The sequence below is a fragment of the Pseudophryne corroboree genome, chromosome 3 (assembly GCF_028390025.1).
Source record: "Pseudophryne corroboree isolate aPseCor3 chromosome 3, aPseCor3.hap2, whole genome shotgun sequence".
Classification (NCBI taxonomy): Eukaryota; Metazoa; Chordata; class Amphibia; order Anura; family Myobatrachidae; genus Pseudophryne; species Pseudophryne corroboree.
This window is the reverse complement of record NC_086446.1, coordinates 705499628-705522776: the sequence shown is the minus strand read 5'-3', so window position 1 is coordinate 705522776 and position 23149 is coordinate 705499628. Positions and strand designations below refer to the sequence as shown.

The 23149-nt window shown below is 47.3% G+C and overlaps 1 protein-coding gene across 3 annotated transcripts in view; it reads left to right on the top strand.

Annotated features, from left to right (window-relative positions):
* LOC135056653 (alpha-2-macroglobulin-like protein 1) overlaps window positions 1-23149 on the top strand; it is a 342531-nt gene that overhangs the window by 6110 nt on the left and 313272 nt on the right. For 2 of the 3 annotated variants that reach the window (XM_063962097.1, XM_063962096.1), the window contains exon 3: window positions 7800-7959. In XM_063962097.1, the coding sequence (XP_063818167.1) occupies window positions 7800-7959 (160 nt within the window). Of the gene's footprint in view, window positions 1-989; window positions 1060-7799; window positions 7960-23149 lie in introns of those variants that run through there. The other variant, XM_063962098.1, reaches the window with a different exon arrangement.

Genomic DNA, 23149 nt, shown 5'->3' with positions numbered 1-23149 from the left:
GAATGACCCCCAAAATACACAGCAAGTGTGTCAGTAAAAAAAGGTTGCATACAAGCATACTCTAGTACCAAGATCATCCATAATTTTTGATAATTGGGATGTGGAGATTAATTTTTTATTTCTACTTTGTCATTATCCATTATATGAAATATTGTCTTCATTTACTTGCTAAATACACAAACCAAGGGCAATATATAGAGGGGTTGAGAGAGCACATATATGTAGCACACATGCACATATACAGTATTGTATATAACACACACATAATATATAAATGTATAATACTGTACATGCACATATATATCTACTATATACAAGCGAAAATCCGTCCTTCTGTCTTTCTATACAAATCCACAGTTTACAAGCGAGGATTGTGAAATTTTTACATACAAGGGTATTTAAACACGGCAGATGCAACTAAAACAATTAGAAATCCCTAGCACCCCTGGGGGGGGGGGGGAGACAGCAGCACAGAGTATATCAGGAGATAGCATAACTCCAGAATTGCTGGAGCAATGTACTCCAAAATTGGTACACATATGCCTTACAATGTGGGAACAAACACTGTCGGGGGAAGACACCCTTAGGGGTGAGGTAGCAGCACTGAGTATTTCAGCAGACAGCATAACTCTGGAATGCCTGCAGCAATTTACAACAAACTTGGTACACATATGACATACACTCTGGAAACAAACACTGTGGGGGTCAGACACCCCTAGCACACCTAGGGGTGGGGCAGCAGCACAGAGTATGTCAGCAGACAGCAAAAGTGTGAAAGGCCTGAAGCAATTTACACCAAACTTGGTACACATCTGACTTACAATCTGGGAACAAACACTGTGGGGGTTAGACACCCCTAGGGGTGGGACAGCCAGGGCCGGCGCCACCATTAGGCAGCTTTAGTCAGCTGCCTATGGGCAACGGCCACTAGAGGGCGGCGCTGCACATTGTAGATTAATGCTTCCTCTATTATTTCCTTAGCTAGACCAGGAGCTGGGATTCCGCAGCCGCCCATCCATTATAAGCAGGCACTGACAGCATGAGTTCTACGTGGTTAACGTAAGCTGGCTCTTGTTAAATGTAGCTCCCCTCCAACCTGCGATAGCACCCAGCATTTCCCGCTCCATGCCACAACCACATACTCGTGTATACAGCTTCTCTCTCTCTCCCCTCCCCATCCCCCGCAATTATATCCCGCATATTCTTACCCTCCCCCCTACCCTTCATCTTAACCGCCCTCCCTCCCCATTCGCCGCTGAGCAAAGTGTCCAGCTGTCAACAGTTAAGATGCATTCAGCCTCCCACCACCCCGCGATTTTCCTCCCTCCCTCCCCACCACCCACCGTGACTGCATCCCGCACAGTCTCTCCCTCTCCCCCTACCCTGCATGACCGCTGCGACCATAGGTGTCGGAACGGGGAAGGGGGGGGGGCAAGGGGGCAGCTTGACCCCCCCCCCCAAACACGATGGATGTGCTGGTGCGGGGGAGTGCTTCCTTCCGCATCCCCGTAAGCGGCTTTAAAGGCAGTGTGCTGCCGCAGGCAGGGTGCGGTGCCCCTTCTGTACTGCCCAGCTGTCATGCATCACCAGTGAAGAGACAACCGGGCAGTACAGAGGGGTCACCGTACCCTGCCTGCGGCAGCACACTGCCTTTAAAGCCGCTTACGGGGATACAGAGGTAAGCGCTCCCCCTGCACTGATGAGGGGGTTTTGAAGGAGAGGAGCCTGGCACCACGGGGGAGGGGAGGGGAGGGGGGGGGGGGGGGGGCAAAATTTAATTCAAACTTGCCCCCCCGTGTGTGAAATCATTCTGGCACTCCTGCCACTGCCCGAACCGAACCTCCCTGAGCTGAGCAAACTGACCAGCTGTCAGTCAAGTTAAACTGTGTGCAGCCAGTAGGCTGTAGGGAAGAAGGAGGATTCCTGTGTTCATTCAGAGAGACTGTGAAGCATAAGGAAGACAGGCTGTATTCACTCTTATTTTATTACTAACTAAATTTGAGTTTTAGGCTCTGAGTTTATATATATATATATATATATATATATATATATAAATAATATATCATCAACTCCTGCAGTGGTGTCCATATAACCGCAATGCTGCTTGTTCCCCTCCTCAGGTGGGACCAGTGAGTAGTACTACTAATCAAGCTGCTGGCACCTGCTTGTTGTACTTAATACTGCTGTAGAATTAGTTTATTTATCATTCTTATTATTTTTATTTATAATTGGACCAACAGTAATAGAACAATACTGGATTTTAGCAGACAGACATAGAGGTAGGAAGGCCCTGCTTGCAGGCTTACACTCTATTGGGAGATAGGCATTAATACACAAGGATATGTGCTACGTATTATTGCCAGTGGGTTGGGGACAGGATGCTGGCGGTCAGACGGGTTGAAATCCCAACAGGGGCAGTGGAGGTACAGATGTGGCCTCCATTATCTTTGCTCCCAGTGTGACTAGGCGTGCCCGCCTGGGCGCACCTAGTTACTGTGAGCGTCTCCATCTGGACGTGCGTGCACGCCCAGACAGATGCTTACAATGGGAAGCTGCTCTGTGCACTCCCGGCGTGACAAGGCATGCATAGATAACGGAGGCTTCATCTGTAAGTATCCCTAATTCTAACCCTCCCTCCCCGCAGCCTAAACCTAACCCTTTACCCGCAGCCTGCACTCTCCTGTGTATACTTACGTTGGGGATTCTGGCGTCGGCATTGTGATAGATTTCAGGATTTGAGCGCCAGTATTCCGATTGCTGGGATATATAGCGCACACATATTCCGCAGCGCTTTACAGAGAATATTTGCCCATTCACATCAGTCCCTGCCCCAGTGGAGCTTACAATCTATATTCCCTACCACATGTACACACAAACACACATTCACGCTAGAGTTAATATTGTTGGAGCCAGTTAGCTGACCAGTATATTTTTTAATTGTGGGAGGAAATCAGATTACCCGAAGGAAATCCACGCAAGCACATGCACATACAAACTCCACACAGTTAAGGCCATGGTGGGAATCAATGACTGCAGTGCTGTGAGGCAGTAATGCTAACCATTACACTGTCTGTCCTATTGCATGAAGGTCTTTGCAGATTGCAAATGTTCTTACTGGGTTGTATGAAAAGGTCATACAGCAATATTGGTCAGGGGTCAGGAGGATGTGAACGTGAAGAAAGACAAAATATGTAAGGTTATGTATGGACTGTACAGAGAGGATGAAATTAGATAAGGAGGCATTGAAGGTAATTTGGGTGGGTCCGGAACTTATAAGACCCCGACTCCATACTTTCACCTGAGGGACTGGGAAGTGGTGGGCGGCTGAAGTTTTGCCTAGGGTGCCGAGAAACCTTGCACCGGCCCTGGGGACAGCAGCACAGAGTATTTCAAGAGACAGCATAACTCCCAAATGCCTGGACCAATTTACAACAAACTTGGTACACCTATGACTTAAAAGCGGGGAACAAACACTGTGGGGGTAAGACACCCCTAACACCCCTAGGGGTGAGGCAGCAGCACAGAGTTTTTCAGCAGACAGCATAACTCTGGAATGCCAGGAGCAATTTACACCAAACTTGCTACTCATATGACTTACACTCTGGGAACAAACACTGTAGGGGTAACACACCACTAGCACCCCTAGGGGTGGGCCAGCAGCACAGACTATATCAGGAGATGCATGATATGTCAGTGATGACAGGGCTGCATGTGACAGGTCCAGTGACATGATGTGAGGAGGGGAATGCAGGTAGCACAAACCCACACACTGAGAGTTATATAGTGGAAGTAGCACGGTCCCCCAGCAGCACAGAGTATATCAGGAGATGCATAATGTGCTGCGCTACATAAGAAACTGTTAAAAAAAATGATAATTTCACAGGGGCACTGACATGATGTGAGGAAGGGAATGAAGGCAGCAGGAAGCCACAGACTGAGAGTTGTATGGTGGGAAGAGCAGGGTCTAATTTACCATCCTCATCCCGTAGCGAAGCACGGGTATTCAGCTATCTACAATGTTATTTATACTGTGTGTTTAATATTTACATTTATTTTTGTAAACAAACATTCTTTAAATCCCGGGCAACGCCGGGTACTCCAGCTAGTTTATTATATAACATAAACATAATAACATATAAATAAACTACTGTACTTTTCATGCAGTAACAGATTTCTGATGGGGGTGGGACCAGGGGTGTATCTAGGGGTCCGAGCGTTCCTGGCAAAGTAAGGGGCTAAGGTTTGATTATTGGAAATGGGGCATGGTCTTGTGGGGGAAGGGCGTGGACACAATAGTACTTCCAATTCAAATTATGCCACACAGTAGTGTCCCTTATTCTCATTACACCTCACAGTAGTGTCTCGTATTCACGTTACACCATCCCTCCTCCCTAACCCTAACCCACCTTTCCCACAGCCTGACCTTAACCCGCCCCCCCCCCCCCCCCAAAAGCCTCTTCAGTGGTGCCTAACCCTAACCCACCCTTCCTAATCTCCCTCCCTGCAGCCTAGCCCTCGCACCCTCACAGCCTAACCCTAACCCTCCCATGCGGCTTGCCACCAGTGGAGACTTTGGCACCAACTTGATCCGGATTTTGGCATTCTGCATCGCTATCTATGTTGGGACACCAGCATCAGCATTCCGAACAGTTTCGGGATGCTGGCATCAGCTTTCCGACTGCCGGGATGCCAAACGCCGGCATCTTGACTGCATCTCAAATAAAATGCTAATGAGCTGCTGTGAGATGAGCCTCAAATGGACTCAGCCATTAACCAAACACCATTAGTTGGATGGTAGAAGTGCTTCCTGTTAGAAAAAACATCAGGGTGCCATCACTTCCAAGATAAAATGATCAATTACACAATTAACTGATATACATTTCCTTGTACCTGGCCTTGAAATAGGTAAGATTTGTATTTTCTTTATTACACTCAACAAGTTAAAGTTTTCGCTTACTTACTACTTACTTACATCTAACATGCATGAAAATCGTGTAGTTTTCCAGGTACTACAGTCCCTTCTCCCAAACACTGACACTTATTTATTATCTTCAACAACATATAGACCTATAGCACTGTGCTATATAACAATTGCTGTGTACCTTGTGAGAGTCTGTTACTGCCGGCGCGGCGCTGGTGTCCGTAAGCACCGCACTGCACTAGTTATCAGACTAGTGTCCGGCAGCACCGCACTTGTAATCAGATTCACAATAAACTACAGTTCCCAGCAGCCCTTGCTGCCGGGAGCTCCCAGCAACAAGGGCTGCTGGGAGCTGTAGTTTATTTTGAGTCTGATTACAAGTGCGGTGCTGCCGGACACCAGCGCCGCTCCAGCAGTAACAGACTCTCAGCAGGTACAGTCTGACAGTACTGCTTTTCTACCCTTTGGCCGCAGGTGGCACAGTCAGGCGGCGCCCCCCTCCTTGCCTGGCGCCCCTGGCGAGTGCCATCCTGGCCAATGTATAGATACACCCCTGGGTGGGACCATGAACCTCACATCCATATGCCCTACCCCTGGTGGTGTAATGCCATGATTCGAGAGGATATGGGGGGGCTAATCATATTTTTCCACCCCTTTTCTATGTCCTCAGAGTAGGTGGGAAATCTGTCATTTCAGGGGGATTTTTAACCATCCCTGTGTGCACCAGTGTGCAAACATCAATTACACATTGATCTACATCAAGCATTCCTAACCTGGATACTCAAGGCACACTAACAGTCCAAGTTTTAGTGATTTCCATGCTTGAGCACAGATGACTTAATTAGTACCTCAGTTATTTTGATTGAACCATCTGTGCTGAAACCTGGATATCACCAAAACCTGCACTGTTTAGGTGTGTACACACTACGCAATATCGCGTAGGATCCAGCTAATACCGTCCGGTTCCTAACGATAATGTTGAGTGTGTATGCTAGATATTGTGTACGATGCGCCATCTCCTGCGGGTTGTATGCTGCATCGCACATCGAACATGCATGCAGGTCCGATGTACGATGTTGTTTATGAGGGCCATGCTGCTGAAAAAAACCTAATCGTTCAGCTGGGGCGATGGAGTGGAGAGCAGGGGGGGTTTCTAGGTACTCAGAAACCCCCCCTGCGTGCGCTCCCCCCCCCCCCACTAGCGCACGCAGGGGGGTTTCTGAGTACCTAGAAACCCCCCCTGCTCTCCACTCCATCGCCCCAGCTGAACGATTAGGTTGGGGTTTTTTTGCAATAAAGACGGAGGAGCTGGTCTATTCATAGAGCCGCCGGCAACGGGCTGACTCTACTATAGGTGGCGCTGGACAGCACAGCTCCTCAGGAGCAGCAGTCCCCATGGTAACAATGCTGGCCGGGATAAGCACTCTCTTCCTCCGTCCCGGCCAGCCATAGTCACAGATATGAAGCCCACGGATCAAGCATGTGTGGCGCAAGTATGGGGTGCTGGGGGATGGCAGGGGAGGCATCGCATCCACCTGTGTTTATGTGCATACATATTATTAAGTGATATAGGGGAGAGGGGAAAGTAAAGTGTGTGTGTGTTATTAAGGTGAAGTGTGTGTGTGTGTGTGTGTGTGTGTGTGTGTGTGTGTGTGTGTGTGTGTGTGTTATTAAGGTGAAGTGTGTGTTTGTAATAAGTGAAGAGGGGTGTGTGCATAATTTGAAGTGAAAGGTGTGTGTGTGCGTAATAAGTGAAAAGTGTGTGTGCATAATAAGTGAAAGCGGTGTGCATATAAAGTGAAAGGGGTGTGTGTGTGTGTGTGTGTGTGTGTGTGTGTGTGTGTGTGTGCGTCTGTGTGTAATAAGTGAAAGAGGTGTGTGCATATAAAGTGAAAGAGGTGTGTGTGTGTGTGCGTAATAAGTGAAAGCGGTGTGCGTATAAAGTGAAAGAGATGTGTGTGTGTGCGTAATAAGTGAAAGAGGTATGTGTGTGTGTGTGCGTAATAAGTGAAGTGTGTGTGTGCGTAATAAGTGAAATGTGTGTGTGCGTTTAAAGTGAAAGATGTGTGTGTGTGTGCGTAATAAGTGAAAAGTGTGTGTGCGTAATAAGTGAAAGAGGTGTGTGTGCGTATAAAGTGAAAGATGTGTGTGTGTGTGTGTGTGTGTGTGTGTGTGTGTGTGTGTGATAAGTGAGAGGTGTGTGTGTGTAATAAGTGAAAGAGGTGTGTGTGCGTATAAAGTCAAAAAGATGTGTGTGTGTGCGTAATAAGTGAACATTGTGTGTGTGTTATAAGTGAAAGAGGTGTGCGTATAAAGTGAAAGGGGTGTGTGTGCATATACAAAGTGAAAGAGATTGTGTGTGTGCGTAATAAGTGAAAAGTGTGTGCGTAATAAGTGAAAGAGGTGTTTGTGTGCGTATAAAGTGAAAGAGGTATGTGTGCTATATATTTATGTACACATATAGTGTCACTTTAGTCCTTCCCCTGCCCCCACCTACCGTATGCATGGCTCCACACCCACATTGGAAACCCCCCTTCACAAATCCTGCGTTTGCCCCTGCCCCCCGCCACTAGTTGCAGCCGACATCGGCAAGTGTGTATGCACTTGATGATGTTGGAGTCCTGTAGCAGGTGTTGTCGCATTGTGCGGACATCACACTAATGTGTACATAGCCTTAATGTGCCTTGAGGGCTGAGGTTGGGAATGCCTGGTCTACATTATAGAGCAGTATCCATCAAGTGTGTTTATTAGCATGCCATCATTTTCAAAAATGGTGTACTGGACAAACATATGCAGTCATGTTTCATTACAGAAATGTTTTAGTCCTAAATGTGCTTAAGGTGCCTGATGATGTGAATGATCCTGTGTCTATTCTCAGCTCCCAACTCTTGAAGAGCCAAAAGAGGTTTGGTTGTTCCATGTATCTGCTCAAGGAAAGCACATCAACATTGACCAGTCCAAAAAGGTTATGCTATTGAAAGGGACCCATGTGACTTTAATCCAGACTGATAAACCTATCTACAAGCCTGGACAGACAGGTAGTACCATTACAATGCATCAAATAAGTCACTTTTTGAATGTCATCGCATCAGTTATCATTGTTATATTTTATCTTTTAATTTTAAGTGGCCATATATTTTTCACAACTAGCTTACATTACAAGGAATATACCAAATTACAATGAAATTTGCTACATCATAGGTATAGTGAATATACAGTATACTGACATGTTTTAGGAACAACACAGCAGTGGCGTGTGGTGAGGTCTGTGGCTGGTGAGGCATTGCAGTCATAATGTTCGCTGAGTCCCACTGATGAACCATACCACCACTGTGTTTGTAGACATGTCCCCTCACAGAGAGCCTTCCTCATGCTGACGGCCAGGCCAAGCAGCAGAGGTTTGCAGTTGCAACGATCCCTCCTTGCAAAAGAGCCCTCTCACCCCCTGGGGCTCCCAGTGCCTGTAGTGATCCCCACTGCCAGAGTTTCCTCTCATGGATCCGTGATCCTCCCCTCCATGGCACTCCCTGCTCACCTGGACCCCCGACCAGCGCTCACTTGGACACCCGTTGGTGATGCAGTGTACAGGGAGGATCCGGGTATGGTGTGGGGACACTGGGGACCCATAGACAAGTAGCAAACAACTCTCTAACCCACTGCTGACAGTGTCGGCAGAACCATGTGACCTGACCCAGCCGGATTCGGGGACAGCGGGAGACACACGGGAAAAGGACCCTTAAACCCGTTATGCCACAAACTAGTGCTCTTGTACACGTTATGCCACACGGTAGAGCTTATTCACATTATGCCACACAGAGCTTAGCGTTATGCCACATACCCCTTATACACATCACTAAGTTTACATGCTCACAGTAAAATGGAAGCACACTAATAGTTTAATACAGAATAATCTAACTGCTATAGGTAACACTAATGTATATGGTAAGAAAACTGTATTTAATCTGAAATAAACTGAAAAATAAAACATAGCTGTATTAACTAGTATAGCCAAGGATTTATCCAGCCAGACACAAAATAAATGCACTCCTATGTAATATAAGGATATTGATATAAGGACAATGGGGTATACTTACTAAGGTCCCGATTTTGACCGAGATGAGGTTTTTTCTTCAGAGTGTCATGTCGGGAATTTACTAAGCAAAAATCTCGGCAGTGATGAGGGCATTCGTAATATTTTGGAAGTCCTAGTAAAAAATTACGAATCAATACACCATCGGTCAAATACGCCTGCAATTTGGTAGAAATCGGTAATTTACTAAAAAGTGCAAATCACAAACACTGCCGACAATAGCCAAACACTGCCGTGCTGAAATACAATTCGTGAAAAAGTGCTAAAAAAAACAGACCTGCTTTTTTATCCCGTGTTTGGATAGGCATGTATGGATCCATGAGATCCGTGCATGTTTATCAGTGGGAAGGGGATGGGAAAGTAATATTTAAAAAAAAAAAATTGTGGGGTCCCCCCTCCTAAGCAAAACCAGCCTCGGGCTCTATGAGCCGGCCCTGGTTGAAAAAATATGGGGAAAAAATGATAGGGGTTCCCCCATATTTAAACAACCAGCACCGGGCTCTGCGCCTGGTCCTGGTTCCAAAAATACGGGGGACAAAAAGCGTAGGGGTCCCCCGTATTTCTGAAACCAGCACCGGGCTCCACTAGCCAGATACATAATGCCACAGCCGGGGGACACTTTTATCTAGGTCCCGGCGGCCCTGGCATTACATAACCAACTAGTCACCCCTGGCCGGGGTACCCTGGAGGAGTGGGGACCCCTTCAATCAAGGGGTCCCCCCCCTCCAGCCACCCAAGGACCAGGGGTGAAGCCCGAGGCTGTCCCCCCCATCCAAGGGCTGCGGATGGGAGGCTGATAGCCGTTTTGTAAAAAAATGAATATTGTTTTTAGTAGCAGTACTACAAGTCCCAGCAAGCCTCCCCCGCAAGCTGGTACTTGGAGAACCACAAGTACCAGCATGCGGTGGAAAACCGGGCCCACTGGTACCTGTAGTACTACTACTAAAAAAATACCCCAATAAAAACATAAGACACACACCTTGAAAGTAAAACTTTAATGCATACATCCACACCTCCATATACACATACTTACCTATGTTCACACGAGGGTCGGTCCTCTTCTCCATGTAGAATCCATGGTGTACCTGTTGATAAAATTATACTCACAAAATCCAGTGTAGAAGGCTCCTCTTGTAATCCATTTGTAATCCAGGTACTTGGCAAAATAAAAAAACGGACACCCGACCTCGCACTGAAAGGGGCCCCATGTTTTCACATGGGACCCCTTTCCCCGAATGCCAGAAACCCCCTCTGACTTATGTCTAAGAGGGTTCCATCAGCCAATCAGGGAGCGCCACATTGTGGCACCCTCCTGATTGGCTGTGTGCTCCTGTAGTGTATGACAGGCAGCACACGGCAGTGTTACAATGTAGCGCCTATGCGCTCCATTGTAACTAATGGTGGGAACTTTGTGGTCAGCGGTTGATCGAAAGTAACCTCACCGCATGCTGGTACTTGTGGTTCTCCAAGTACCAGCTTGCGGGGGAGGCTTGCTGGGACTTGTAGTACTGCTACTAAAAACTATATTTATTTTTTTACAAAACGGCTATCAGCCTCCCATCCGCAGCCCTTGGATGGGGGGGACAGCCTCGGGCTTCACCCCTGGTCCTTGGGTGGCTGGAGGGGGGGGACCCCTTGATTGAAGGGGTCCCCACTCCTCCAGGGTACCCCGGCCAGGGGTGACTAGTTGGTTATGTAATGCCAGGGCCGCCGGGACCTAGATAAAAGTGTCCCCCGGCTGTGGCATTATGTATCTGGCTAGTGGAGCCCGGTGCTGGTTTCAGAAATACGGGGGACCCCTACGCTTTTTGTCCCCCGTATTTTTGGAACCAGGACCAGGCGCAGAGCCCGGTGCTGGTTGCTTAAATATGGGGGAACCTCTGACAATTTTTTCCCCATATTTTTTCAACCAGGACCGGCTCAAAGAGCCCGAGGCTGGTTTGGCTTAGGAGGGGGGACCCCACGCAATTTTTTTGGGGATTTTAACAATGATTTTAAATTTTAAAAAGGTGCACAGTGAAGCCCAGCACGGATCTCTCAGATCCGGCCGAGATTCATTGTATTAAAGTCGGCAGTGTTTTACAAGTCACTCACGTAAAACACTGCCAAAAAAAACGAATGACATCGACATCGGTAAACCCAAAAATGCAGAATACGGCAGCTTAGTAAATTAGTCGTACTAAATTCAAAAAATTGCAACTTTATACTTTCGATGTCATTCGTAATTGACCTCAAACGGGAAAATACGAATTTTAGTAAATATACCTCAATGGACCCAGACTGAAGTAGGTATAATAAATAGCAGCAAACAATCCGCTTTATGGGGTATATGCAATTGCCGGCGAATTGCTGCAAAAGTCGAAAAACGGTCCGTTTTCGACAAAAAAACATGTCGAATTGGATTCGACAATGCAATACAGCACTTTTCGACAAAAAAACACGTTTCAGATTCGACTTTTTGCAATTCGACATTTTCTAAATTCGACATGTCTGCAGTGGTAAAAATACGTCAATTCAACAAAAGTATATTCAATTGAAGAATGTCGATTTGACAACAGTGCTTTTCAACAGTAATTTCGTCAATTTCATTCCACCTCACTTTGCTGGCGGAATCTAATAAAATTGTTTAAAAACATGTTTTTTTTGTGTTTTTTTTATTGCTAATAGCATATCTATTTATATTAGAAGGGATTAGGTACTTGGTTTGTCTATTTAGGAGCCACAAGTATTATTTATATATTTTTTTATATATATATATATATTTTTTTAATGGAATGGGTTAAAAACCCTGAGAAAAAATGCGTGGGGTCCCCCCTCCTAAGCATAACCAGCCTCGGGCTCTTTGAGCCGGTACTGGTTGTAAAAATACGGGGGGGAAATTGACAGGGGATCCCCCATATTTTTAGAACCAGCACCGGGCTCTGCGTCCGGTCCTGGTGCACAAAATACGGGGGACAAAAAGCGTAGGGGTCCCCTGTATTTTTTGAACCAGCACCGGGCTCCACTAGCTGGGGAGATAATGCCACAGCCGGGGGACACTTTTATACCAGTCCCTGCGGCCGTGGCATTAAAACCCCAACTAGTCACCCCTGGCCGGGGTACCCTGGAGGAGTGGGGACCCCTTCAATCAAGGGGTCCCCCCCTCCAGCCACCCAAGGGCCAGGGGTGAAGCCCGAGGCTGTCCCCCCATCCATGGGCTGCGGATGGGGGGCTGATAGCCTTGAGTAAAATGAAAGAATATTGTTTTTTTGCAGAAGAACTACAAGTCCCAGCAAGCCTCCCCCGCAAGCTGCTACTTGGAGAATCACAAGTACCAGCATGCGGGGGTAAAACGGGCCGCTGGTACCTATAGTTCTACTGCAAAAAAAATACCCAAATAAAAACAGAACATGCACACCGTGAAAGTACAACTTTATTACATACATGCCGACACACATACTTACCTATGTTGACACGATGTTCGGTCCACTTCTCCAAGTAGAATCCATGGGTTACCTGAAGATAAAATTATATACTCACCTAAATCCAGTGTCCTGTTCTTTTATTTGTAATCCACGTACTTGGCAAAAAAAAAAACGCATACCCGATCCACACGGACCCCTTTCCCCGAATGCAGAGACCCCCTGTGACTCCTGTCACAGAGGGTCCCTTCAGCCAATCAGGGAGCGCCACGTCGTGGCACTCTCCTGATTGGCTGTGCGCGTCTGAGCTGGCAGACAGCGCATCGCACAGCCGCTGCATTAGTTTCAATGGTGGGAACTTTGCGGTCAGCGGTGGGGTTACCCGAGTGGCATTATCTCCCCAGCTAGTGGAGCCCGGTGCTGGTTCAAAAAATATGGGGGACCCCTACGCTTTTTGTCCCCCATATTTTTTGCACCAGGACCGGACTCAGAGCCCGGGGTGCTGGTTCTAAAAATACGGGGGATCCCCTGTCAATTTTTCCCCCGTATTTTTACAACCAGGACCGGCTCAAAGAGCCCGAGGCTGGTTATGGGGGGACCTCACGCAATTTTTTTCTGTATTTTTTAACCATTTTGGCGCCGTCGGAAAAGTCGAATCCAGGACGCACCATATCCGTCAATTGGTCCGATTTTCGACAGCGGGACTGTCGAATCCGTTTTTTATTGAATATGTCGAATTCCGGCGCCGGCGGCCGGAATTCGACAGTCGAATTGTGTCGAATTTAAAAACGGGCGAAAAAAAGCCGCAATTCGCCCGGAATTGCATATACCCCTATGTCACAGATCTCATTATATATCAATTAAGGTATAATTTACAAGTGTATGCCAAGTGTTTCATGAAGGCTCTTTGGATTCAAAATATTGAGGCTGTCACTCCAACCTTCAGGCAGCAGGTGCTGTGCAATGGGAATCCTTCCCTGTGTGTCTAGCCTCCAGGGGCTCCTGTGAGTGGTGGACTCAGTGGTGCATGTGTACCTTAGGCACTTCCTCCTTTATCTGGCCCTCCCTCACCATGGTAACCAGCTAGTAAATCAGAATCACATATAACAATATTAACAGTTGACTACTGGATCGAGTACTCTGTTATCATGGTTGTATGTGAAACCGGTTTACTAGTTACTAGCTGGACAGGGGTGTGACTGGTGTTGGGGATGGAAAGGGCGGGGCCTCAGCGTAGGTTGTGAGTGACAGGAATTGATTTTGTTTCTTGTACACACTTCCAGTCTCCGGCAGATCTGACTGATACAGAATAGATTATTGATGATGTCCGTGGGGAAGTTATGTGGCATGCTCTCTATTGAAAGGCAGGGTGTGCTTGTTGTGTATCACAGTGCAGGTTATTAACAAGAAAAAAGTAGTAAAATAGAGAAATCATCACCCGGACAATAGGCAGCCTCCTCAGACCGGACATGCTGTTAAGTGTAATAGCCCCAGTAAATCTGCTTCTCCCGCCAGCTTCTGGAAAGGGAAGTTTATTATCTCATGTGCAGGTGCCGAGGACACTATCAGCCGTAGCTGCTCTTCACGCTGCAGCAGCCGGACGCAACAACGCAAACAAGCAAGGCTGTAGACCGCGCCTCCCTGCATTGCATCCCTTACTGAGCTGTGCGCGCACAGCCTGGGTGCGGGTACACTGGCAACCCATGGACCAGTAGCACACCCTCCGCTGACAGTGCCAGCAGACACCATCTGACCCGGCCGGGTGGGGGGCAGAATGACTTACTGCGGCATGGTATGTTGGGCAGCGGCGCCCTCCTAAATGTGGTGCCCGCGCCATACACAGCGGCTGCCTCAACCAGGTCCAGGAGTAATGATCAGGCCGGCCCTGCCTGCTGCCCAATCACATCCTCCCCAGTGACAGGGGCGTGCTTTCAAATGGACTGAGAGCACGCCCCTGTCAAAGCGGCACTTCTGTTAGGTGCCGCTTCTTCTGCTTTTTTTAACGTGTTTTCACTGTCCAGTGCTTGGCCCCGCCCCCCGCTTCCGGCGCTTTCACACTGACAGCGGGAGGCACAGAGAACGGTGCCTCCGAAACAAATTTAAAACTGTTTTTTATATGGCAAAAATGATTAAAATAATACACAGTCTAAAGCAGATACTTTTGACACAGAACATGTGTCATAAGTATCTTCTTTGTATTATTTTAATCATTATGACAGGGGAGGCACTGCCTCCCCTGCCTCCCCTGACTGCACGTCCCTGCAACACAGAGTAATAAACTGACATTCTAGATTATGGACAAAGGGCAAAGGTAAGGGAAATCACTGTGGGGAAGATTAATCAAATCTTATAAAGAGGACACATGGAGTTACCCATAAAAACTAGTGATGTGCACCGGACATTTTTCGGGTTTTGTGTTTTGGTTTTGGATTCGGTTCCGCGGCCGTGTTTTGGATTCGGATGCGTTTTGGCAAAACCTCACCGAAAATTTTTTGTCGGATTCGGGTGTGTTTTGGATTCGGGTGTTTTTTTCAAAAAACCCTAAAAAACAGCTCAAATCATAGAATTTGGGGGTCATTTTGATCCCATAGTATTATTAACCTCAATAACCATAATTTTCACTCATTTCTAGTGATGAGCGGGTTCGGTTTCTTGGAAACCGAACCCCCCCGAACTTCACCCACTTTACACGGGTCCGAGGCATACTCGGATTCTCCCGTATGGCTCGGTTAACCCGAGCGCGCCCGAACGTCATCATCCCGCTGTCGGATTCTCGCGAGATTCGGATTCTATATAAGCAGCCGCGCGTCGCCGCCATTTTCACTCGTGCATTGGAAATGTTATGTTAGGGAGAGGACGTGGCTGGCGTCCTCTCCGTTATTGTTGAACTTGATTGTGCATTATTGCTTAATTGTGAGGAGGACTGGGGAGCAGCTGCATAATATAGGAGGAGTACAGTGCAGAGTTTTGCTGATCAGTGACCACCAGTTTTATCCGTTCTCTGCCTGAAAAAAACGCTCCATATCTGTGCTCAGCGTGCTGCATATATCTGTGCTCACACTGCTTAATTGTGGGGACTGGGGAGCAGCTGTATTATATAGCAGGAGTACAGTGCAGAGTTTTGCTGACAGTGACCACCAGTATACGTTGTCTGCCTGAAAAACACTCCATATCTGTGCTCAGTGTGCTGCTTTATTGTGGGGACTGGGGACCACCAGTATAATTAATATTATATAGGAGGAGTACAGTGCAGAGTTTTGCTGACCAGTGACCACCAGTATATAATATATAGCATTACGGTACAGTAGGCCACTGCTGTACCTACCTCTGTGTCATCATTAAGTATACTATCCATCTACATTCTATACCTGTGGTGCATTTTAGTTTTGCAGTTTGCTGACACAGTGACCACCAGTATATATAGCAGTACGGTACGGATGGCCACTGCTGTACCTACCTCTGTGTCGTCATTAAGTATACTATGCATCTACATTCTATACCTGTGGTGCATTTTAGTTTTGCAGTTTGCTGACACAGTGACCACCAGTATACTATATATAGCAGTACGGTACGGAAGGCCACTGCTGTACCTACCTCTGTGTCGTCATTAAGTATACTATCCATCTACATTCTATACCTGTGGTGCATTTTAGTTTTGCAGTTTGCTGACACAGTGACCACCAGTATATATAGCAGTACGGTACGGAAGGCCACTGCTCTACCTACCTCTGTGTCGTCATTAAGTATACTATCCATCTACATTCTATACCTGTGGTGCATTTTAGTTTTGCAGTTTGCTGACACAGTGACCACCAGTATACTATATATAGCAGTACGGTACGGAAGGCCACTGCTGTACCTACCTCTGTGTCGTCATTAAGTATACTATCCATCTACATTCTATACCTGTGGTGCATTTTAGTTTTGCAGTTTGCTGACAGAGTGTCCACCAGTATACTATATATAGCAGTACGGTATGGGAGGCCACTGCTGTACCTACCTCTGTGTCGTCATTAAGTATACTATCCATCTACATTCTATACCTGTGGTGCATTTTAGTTTTGCAGTTTGCTGACACAGTGACCACCAGTATATATAGCAGTACGGTACGGAAGGCCAATGCTCTACCTACCTCTGTGTCGTCATTAAGTATACTATCCATCTACATTCTATACCTGTGGTGCATTTTAGTTTTGCAGTTTGCTGACACAGTGACCACCAGTATATATAGCAGTACGGTACGGAAGGCCACTGCTCTACCTACCTCTGTGTCGTCATTAAGTATACTATCCATCTACATTCTATACCTGTGGTGCATTTTAGTTTTGCAGTTTGCTGACACAGTGACCACCAGTATACTATATATAGCAGTACGGTACGGAAGGCCACTGCTGTACCTACCTCTGTGTCGTCATTAAGTATACTATCCATCTACATTCTATACCTGTGGTGCATTTTAGTTTTGCAGTTTGCTGACACAGTGACCACCAGTATATATAGCAGTACGGTACGGAAGGCCACTGCTGTACCTACCTCTGTGTCGTCATTAAGTATACTATCCATCTACATTCTATACCTGTGGTGCATTTTAGTTTTGCAGTTTGCTGACACAGTGACCACCAGTATACTATATATAGCAGTATGGTACGGAAGGCCACTGCTGTACCTACCTCTGTGTCGTCATTAAGTATACTATCCATCTACATTCTATACCTGTGGTGCATTTTAGTTTTGCAGTTTGCTGACACAGTGACCACCAGTATATATAGCAGTACGGTTCGGAAGGCCACTGCTCTACCTACCTCTGTGTCGTCATTAAGTATACTATCCATCTACATTCTATACCTGTGGTGCATTTTAGTTTTGCAGTTTGCTGACACAGTGACCACCGGTATATATAGCAGTACGGTACGGAAGGCCACTGCTGTACCTACCTCTGTGTCGTCAAGTATACTAGCTTAGTCACACAGCGACCTTGGTGCGCCTCTTTTTTCTTTGCATCATGAGCTATTTGGGGACAAGTTTTTTGAAGTGCCATCCTGCCTGACACTGCAGTGCCACTCCTAGATGGGCCAGGTGTTTGTGTCGGCCACTTGTGTCGCTTAGCTTAGTCACACAGCGACCTTGGTGCCTCTTTTTTTCTTTGCATCATGAGCTGTTTGGGGACAATTTTTTTGAAGTGCCATCCTGCCTGACACTGCAGTGCCACTCCTAGATGGGCCAGATGTATGTCGGCCACTTGTGTCGCTTAGCTTAGTCACACAGCGACCTTGGTGTGCCTCTTTTTTTCTTTGCATCATGCGCTGTTTGGGGACAATTTTTTAGAAGTGCCATCCTGCTTGACACTGCAGTGCCACTCCTAGATGGGCCAGGTGTTTGTGTCGGCCACTTTTGTCGCTTAGCTTAGTCACACAGCGACCTTGGTGCGCCTCTTTTTTTCTTTGCATCATGTGCTGTTTGGGGAAAATTTTTTAGAAGTGCCATCCTGCCTGACACTGCAGTGCCACTCCTAGATGGGCCACGTGTTTGTGTCGGCCACTTGTGTCGCTTAGCTTAGTCACACAGCGACCTTGGTGCCTCTTTTTTTCTTTGCATCATGAGCTGTTTGGGGACAATTCTTTTGAAGTGCCATCCTGCCTGACACTGCAGTGCCACTCCTAGATGGGCCAGGTGTATGTCGGCCACTTGTGTCGCTTAGCTTAGTCACACAGCGACCTTGGTGCGCCTCTTTTTTTCTTTGCATCATGCGCTGTTTGGGGACAATTTTTTAGAAGTGCCATTCTGCCTGACACTGCAGTGCCACTCCTAGATGGGCCAGGTGTTTGTGTCGGCCACTTGTGTCGCTTAGCTTAGTCACACAGCGACCTTGGTGCGCCTCTTTTTTTCTTTGCATCATGTGCTGTTTGGGGACAATTTTTTAGAAGTGCCATCCTGCCTGACACTGCAGTGCCACTCCTAGATGGGCCAGGTGTTTGTGTCGGCCACTTGTGTCGCTTAGCTTAGTCACACAGCGACCTTGGTGCGCCTCTTTTTTTCTTTGCATCATGTACTGTTTGGGGACTATTCTTTTGAAGTGCCATCCTGCCTGACACTGCAGTGCCACTCCTAGATGGGCCAGGTGTTTGTGTCGGCCACTTGTGTCGCTTAGCTTAGCCATCCAGCGACCTCGGTGCAAATTTTTGGACTAAAAATAATATTGTGAGGTGTGAGGTGTTCAGAATAGACTGGAAATTAGTGGAAATTATGGTTATTGAGGTTAATAATACTATGGGATCAAAATGACCCCCAAATTCTATGATTTAAGCTGTTTTTTAGGGTTTTTTGAAAAAAAACACCCGAATTCAAAACACATCCAATTCCGACAAAAATTTTTCGGTGAGGTTTTGCCAAAACGCGTCCAAATCCAAAACACAGCCGCGGAACCGAATCCAAAGCCAAAACACAAAACCCGAAAAATGTCCGGTGCACATCACTACTCATTTCCAGTCTATTCTGAACACCTCACACCTCACAATATTATTTTTAGTCCTAAAATTTGCACCGAGGTCGCTGGATGGCTAAGCTAAGCGACACAAGTGGCCGACACAAACACCTGGCCCATCTAGGAGTGGCACTGCAGTGTCAGGCAGGATGGCACTTAAAAAAAATAGTCCCCAAACAGCACATGATGCAAAGAAAAAAAGAGGCGCAATGAGGTAGCTGTGTGACTAAGCTAAGCGACACAAGTGGCCGACACAAACACCTGGCACATCTAGGAGTGGCACTGCAGTATCAGGCAGGATGGCACTTCAAAAAAATTGTCCCCAAACAGCACATGATGCAAAGAAAAAAAGAGGCGCACCAAGGTCGCTGTGTGACTAAGCTAAGCGACACAAGTGGCCGACACAAACACCTGGCCCATCTAGGAGTGGCACTGCAGTGTCAGGCAGGATGGCACTTCAAAAAAATAGTCCCCAAACAGCACATGATGCAAAGAAAAAAAGAGGCGCACCAAGGTCGCTGTGTGACTAAGCTAAGCGACCCAAGTGGCCGACACAAACACCTGGCTCATCTAGGAGTGGCACTGCAGTGTCAGGCAGGATGGCACTTCAAAAAATTAGTCCCCAAACAGCACATGATGCAAAGAAAAAAAGAGGCGCAATGAGGTAGCTGTGTGACTAAGCTAAGCGACCCAAGTGGCCGACACAAACACCTGGCCCATCTAGGAGTGGCACTGCAGTGTCAGGCAGGATGGCACTTCAAAAAAATAGTCCCCAAACAGCACATGATGCAAAGAAAAAAAGAGGCGCACCAAGGTCGCTGTGTGACTAAGCTAAGCGACCCAAGTGGCCGACACAAACACCTGGCCCATCTAGGAGTGGCACTGCAGTGTCAGGCAGGATGGCACTTCAAAAAAATAGTCCCCAAACAGCACATGATGCAAAGAAAAATGAAAGAAAAAAGAGGTGCAAGATGGAATTGTCCTTGGGCCCTCCCACCCACCCTTATGTTGTATAAACAGGACATGCACACTTTAACGTACCCATCATTTCAGCGACAGGGTCTGCCACACGACTGTGACTGAAATGACTGGTTGGTTTGGGCCCCCACCAAAAAAAGAAGCAATCAATCTCTTCTTGCACAAACTGGCTCTACAGAGGCAAGATGTCCACCTCATCATCATCCTCCGATTCCTCACCCCTTTCACTGTATACATCCCCCTCCTCACAGATTATTAATTCATCCCCACTGGAATCCACCATCTCAGGTCCCTGTGTACTTTCTGGAGGCAATTGCTGCTGGTGAATGTCTCCACGGAGGAATTGATTATAATTCATTTTGATGAACATCATCTTCTCCACATTTTCTGGAAGTAACCTCGTACGCCGATTGCTGACAAGGTGAGCGGCTGCACTAAACACTCTTTCGGAGTACACACTGGAGGGAGGGCAACTTAGGTAAAATAAAGCCAGTTTGTGCAAGGGCCTCCAAATTGCCTCTTTTTCCTGCCAGTATACGTACGGACTGTCTGACGTGCCTACTTGGATGTGGTCACTCATATAATCCTCCACCATTCTTTCAATGGTTGTAGAATCATATGCAGTGACAGTAGACGACATGTCAGTAATCGTTGGCAGGTCCTTCAGTCCGGACCAGATGTCCGCACTCGCTCCAGACTGCCCTGCATCACCGCCAGCGGGTGGGCTCGGAATTCTTAGCCTTTTCCTCGCACCCCCAGTTGCGGGAGAATGTGAAGGAGGAGATGTTGACGGGTCACGTTCCGCTTGACTTGACAATTTTCTCACCAGCAGGTCTTTGAACCTCTGCAGACTTGTGTCTGCCGGAAAGAGAGATACAACGTAGGTTTTAAATCTAGGATCGAGCACGGTGGCCAAAATGTAGTGCTCTGATTTCAACAGATTGACCACCCGTGAATCCCGGTTAAGCAAATTAAGGGCTCCATCCACAAGTCCCACATGCCTAGCGGAATCGCTCTGTTTTAGCTCCTCCTTCAATATCTCCAGCTTCTTCTGCAAAAGCCTGATGAGGGGAATGACCTGACTCAGGCTGGCAGTGTCTGAACTGACTTCACGTGTGGCAAGTTCAAAGGGTTGCAGAACCTTGCACAACGTTGAAATCATTCTCCACTGTGCTTGAGTCAGGTGCATTCCCCCTGCTTTGCCTATATCGTGGGCAGATGTATAGGCTTGAATGGCCTTTTGCTGCTCCTCCATCCTCTGAAGCATATAGAGTGTTGAATTCCACCTCGTTACCATCTCTTGCTTCAGATGATGGCAGGAGTGGTTCAGGAATGTTTGGTGGTGCTCCAGTCTTCGGCACGCGGTGGATGAATGCTGAAAGTGGCCCGCAATTCTTCGGGCCACCGACAGCATCTTTTGCACGCCCATGTCGTTTTTTAAATAATTCTGCACCACCAAATTCAATGTATGTGCAAAACATGGGACGTGCTGGAATTTGCCCAGATGTAATGCACGCGCAATATTGGTGGCGTTGTCCGATGTCACAAATCCCCAGGAGAGTCCAATTGGGGTAAGCCATTCTGCAATGATGTTCCTCAGTTTCCGTAAGAGGTTGTCAGCTGTGTGCCTCTTCTGGAAAGCGGTGATACAAAGTGTAGCCTGCCTAGGAACGAGTTGGCGTTTGCGAGATGCTGCTGCTGGTGCCGCCGCTGCTGTTCTTGCTGCGGGCGGCAATACATCTACCCAGTGGGCTGTCACAGTCATATAGTCCTGAGTCTGCCCTGCTCCACTTGTCCACATGTCCGTGGTTAAGTGGACATTGGGTACAACTGCATTTTTTAGGACACTGGTGACTCTTTTTCTGAGGTCTGTTTACATTTTCGGTATCGCCTGCCTAGAGAAATGGAACCTAGATGGTATTTGGTACCGGGGACACAGTACCTCAATCAAGTCTCTAGTTGCCCCTGAATTAACGGCGGATACCGTAACCACGTTTCTCACCGCCCAGGCTGCCAAGGCCTCAGTTATCCGCTTTGCAGCAGGATGACTGCTGTGATATTTCATCTTCCTCGCAAAGGACTGTTGGACAGTCAATTGCTTACTGGAAGTAGTTCAAGTGGTCTTCCGACTTCCCCTCTGGGATGATGAGATGATGATCGACTCCCAGCAGCAACAACAGCAGCGCCAGCAGCAGTAGGCGTTACACTCAAGGATGCATCGGATGAATCCCAGGCAGGAGAGGACTCGTCAGACTTGCCAGTGACATGGCATGCAGGACTATTGGCTTTCCTGGGTAAGGAGGAAATTGACACTGAGGGAGTTGGTGGTGTGGTTTGCAGGAGCTTGGTTACAAGAGAAAGGGATTTAGTTGTCAGTGGACTCCTTCCGCTGTCACCCAAAGTTTTTGAACTTGTCACTGACTTCTGATGAATGCGGTCCAGGTGACGTATAAGGGAGGATGTTCCTAGGTGGTTAACGTCCTTACCCCTACTTATTACAGCTTGACAAAGGCAACACATGGCTTGACACCTGTTGTCCGCATTTGTGTTGAAATAATTCCACACCGAAGAGCTGATTTTTTTTAATTTTGACCAGGCATGTCAATGGCCATATTCGTCATACGGACAACAGGTGTCTCCCCGGGTGCCTGACTTAAACAAACCACCTCACCATCAGAATCCTCCTTGTCAATTTCCTCCCCAGCGCCAGCAACACCCATATCCTCATCCTGGTGTACTTCAACACTGACATCTTCAATTTGACTATCAGGAACTGGACTGCGGGTGCTCCTTCCAGCACTTGCAGGGGGCGTGCAAATGGTGGAAGGCGCAAGCTCTTCCCGTCCAGTGTTGGGAAGGTCAGGCATCGCAACCGACACAATTGGACTCTCCTTGGGGATTTGTGATTTAGAAGAACGCACAGTTCTTTGCTGTGCTTTTGCCAGCTTAAGTCTTTTCATTTTTCTAGCGAGAGGATGAGTGCTTCCATCCTCATGTGAATCTGAACCACTAGCCATGAACATAGGCCAGGGCCTCAGCCGTTCCTTGCCATTCCGTGTCGTAAATGGCATATTGGCAAGTTTACGCTTCTCCTCAGACGCTTTTAATTTTGATTTTTGGGTCATTTTACTGAACTTTTGTTTTTTGGATTTTACATGCTCTCTACTATGACATTGGGCATCAGCCTTGGCAGACGACGTTGATGGCATTTCATCGTCTCGGCCATGACTGGTGGCAGCAGCTTCAGCACGAGGTGGAAGTGGATCTTGATCTTTCCC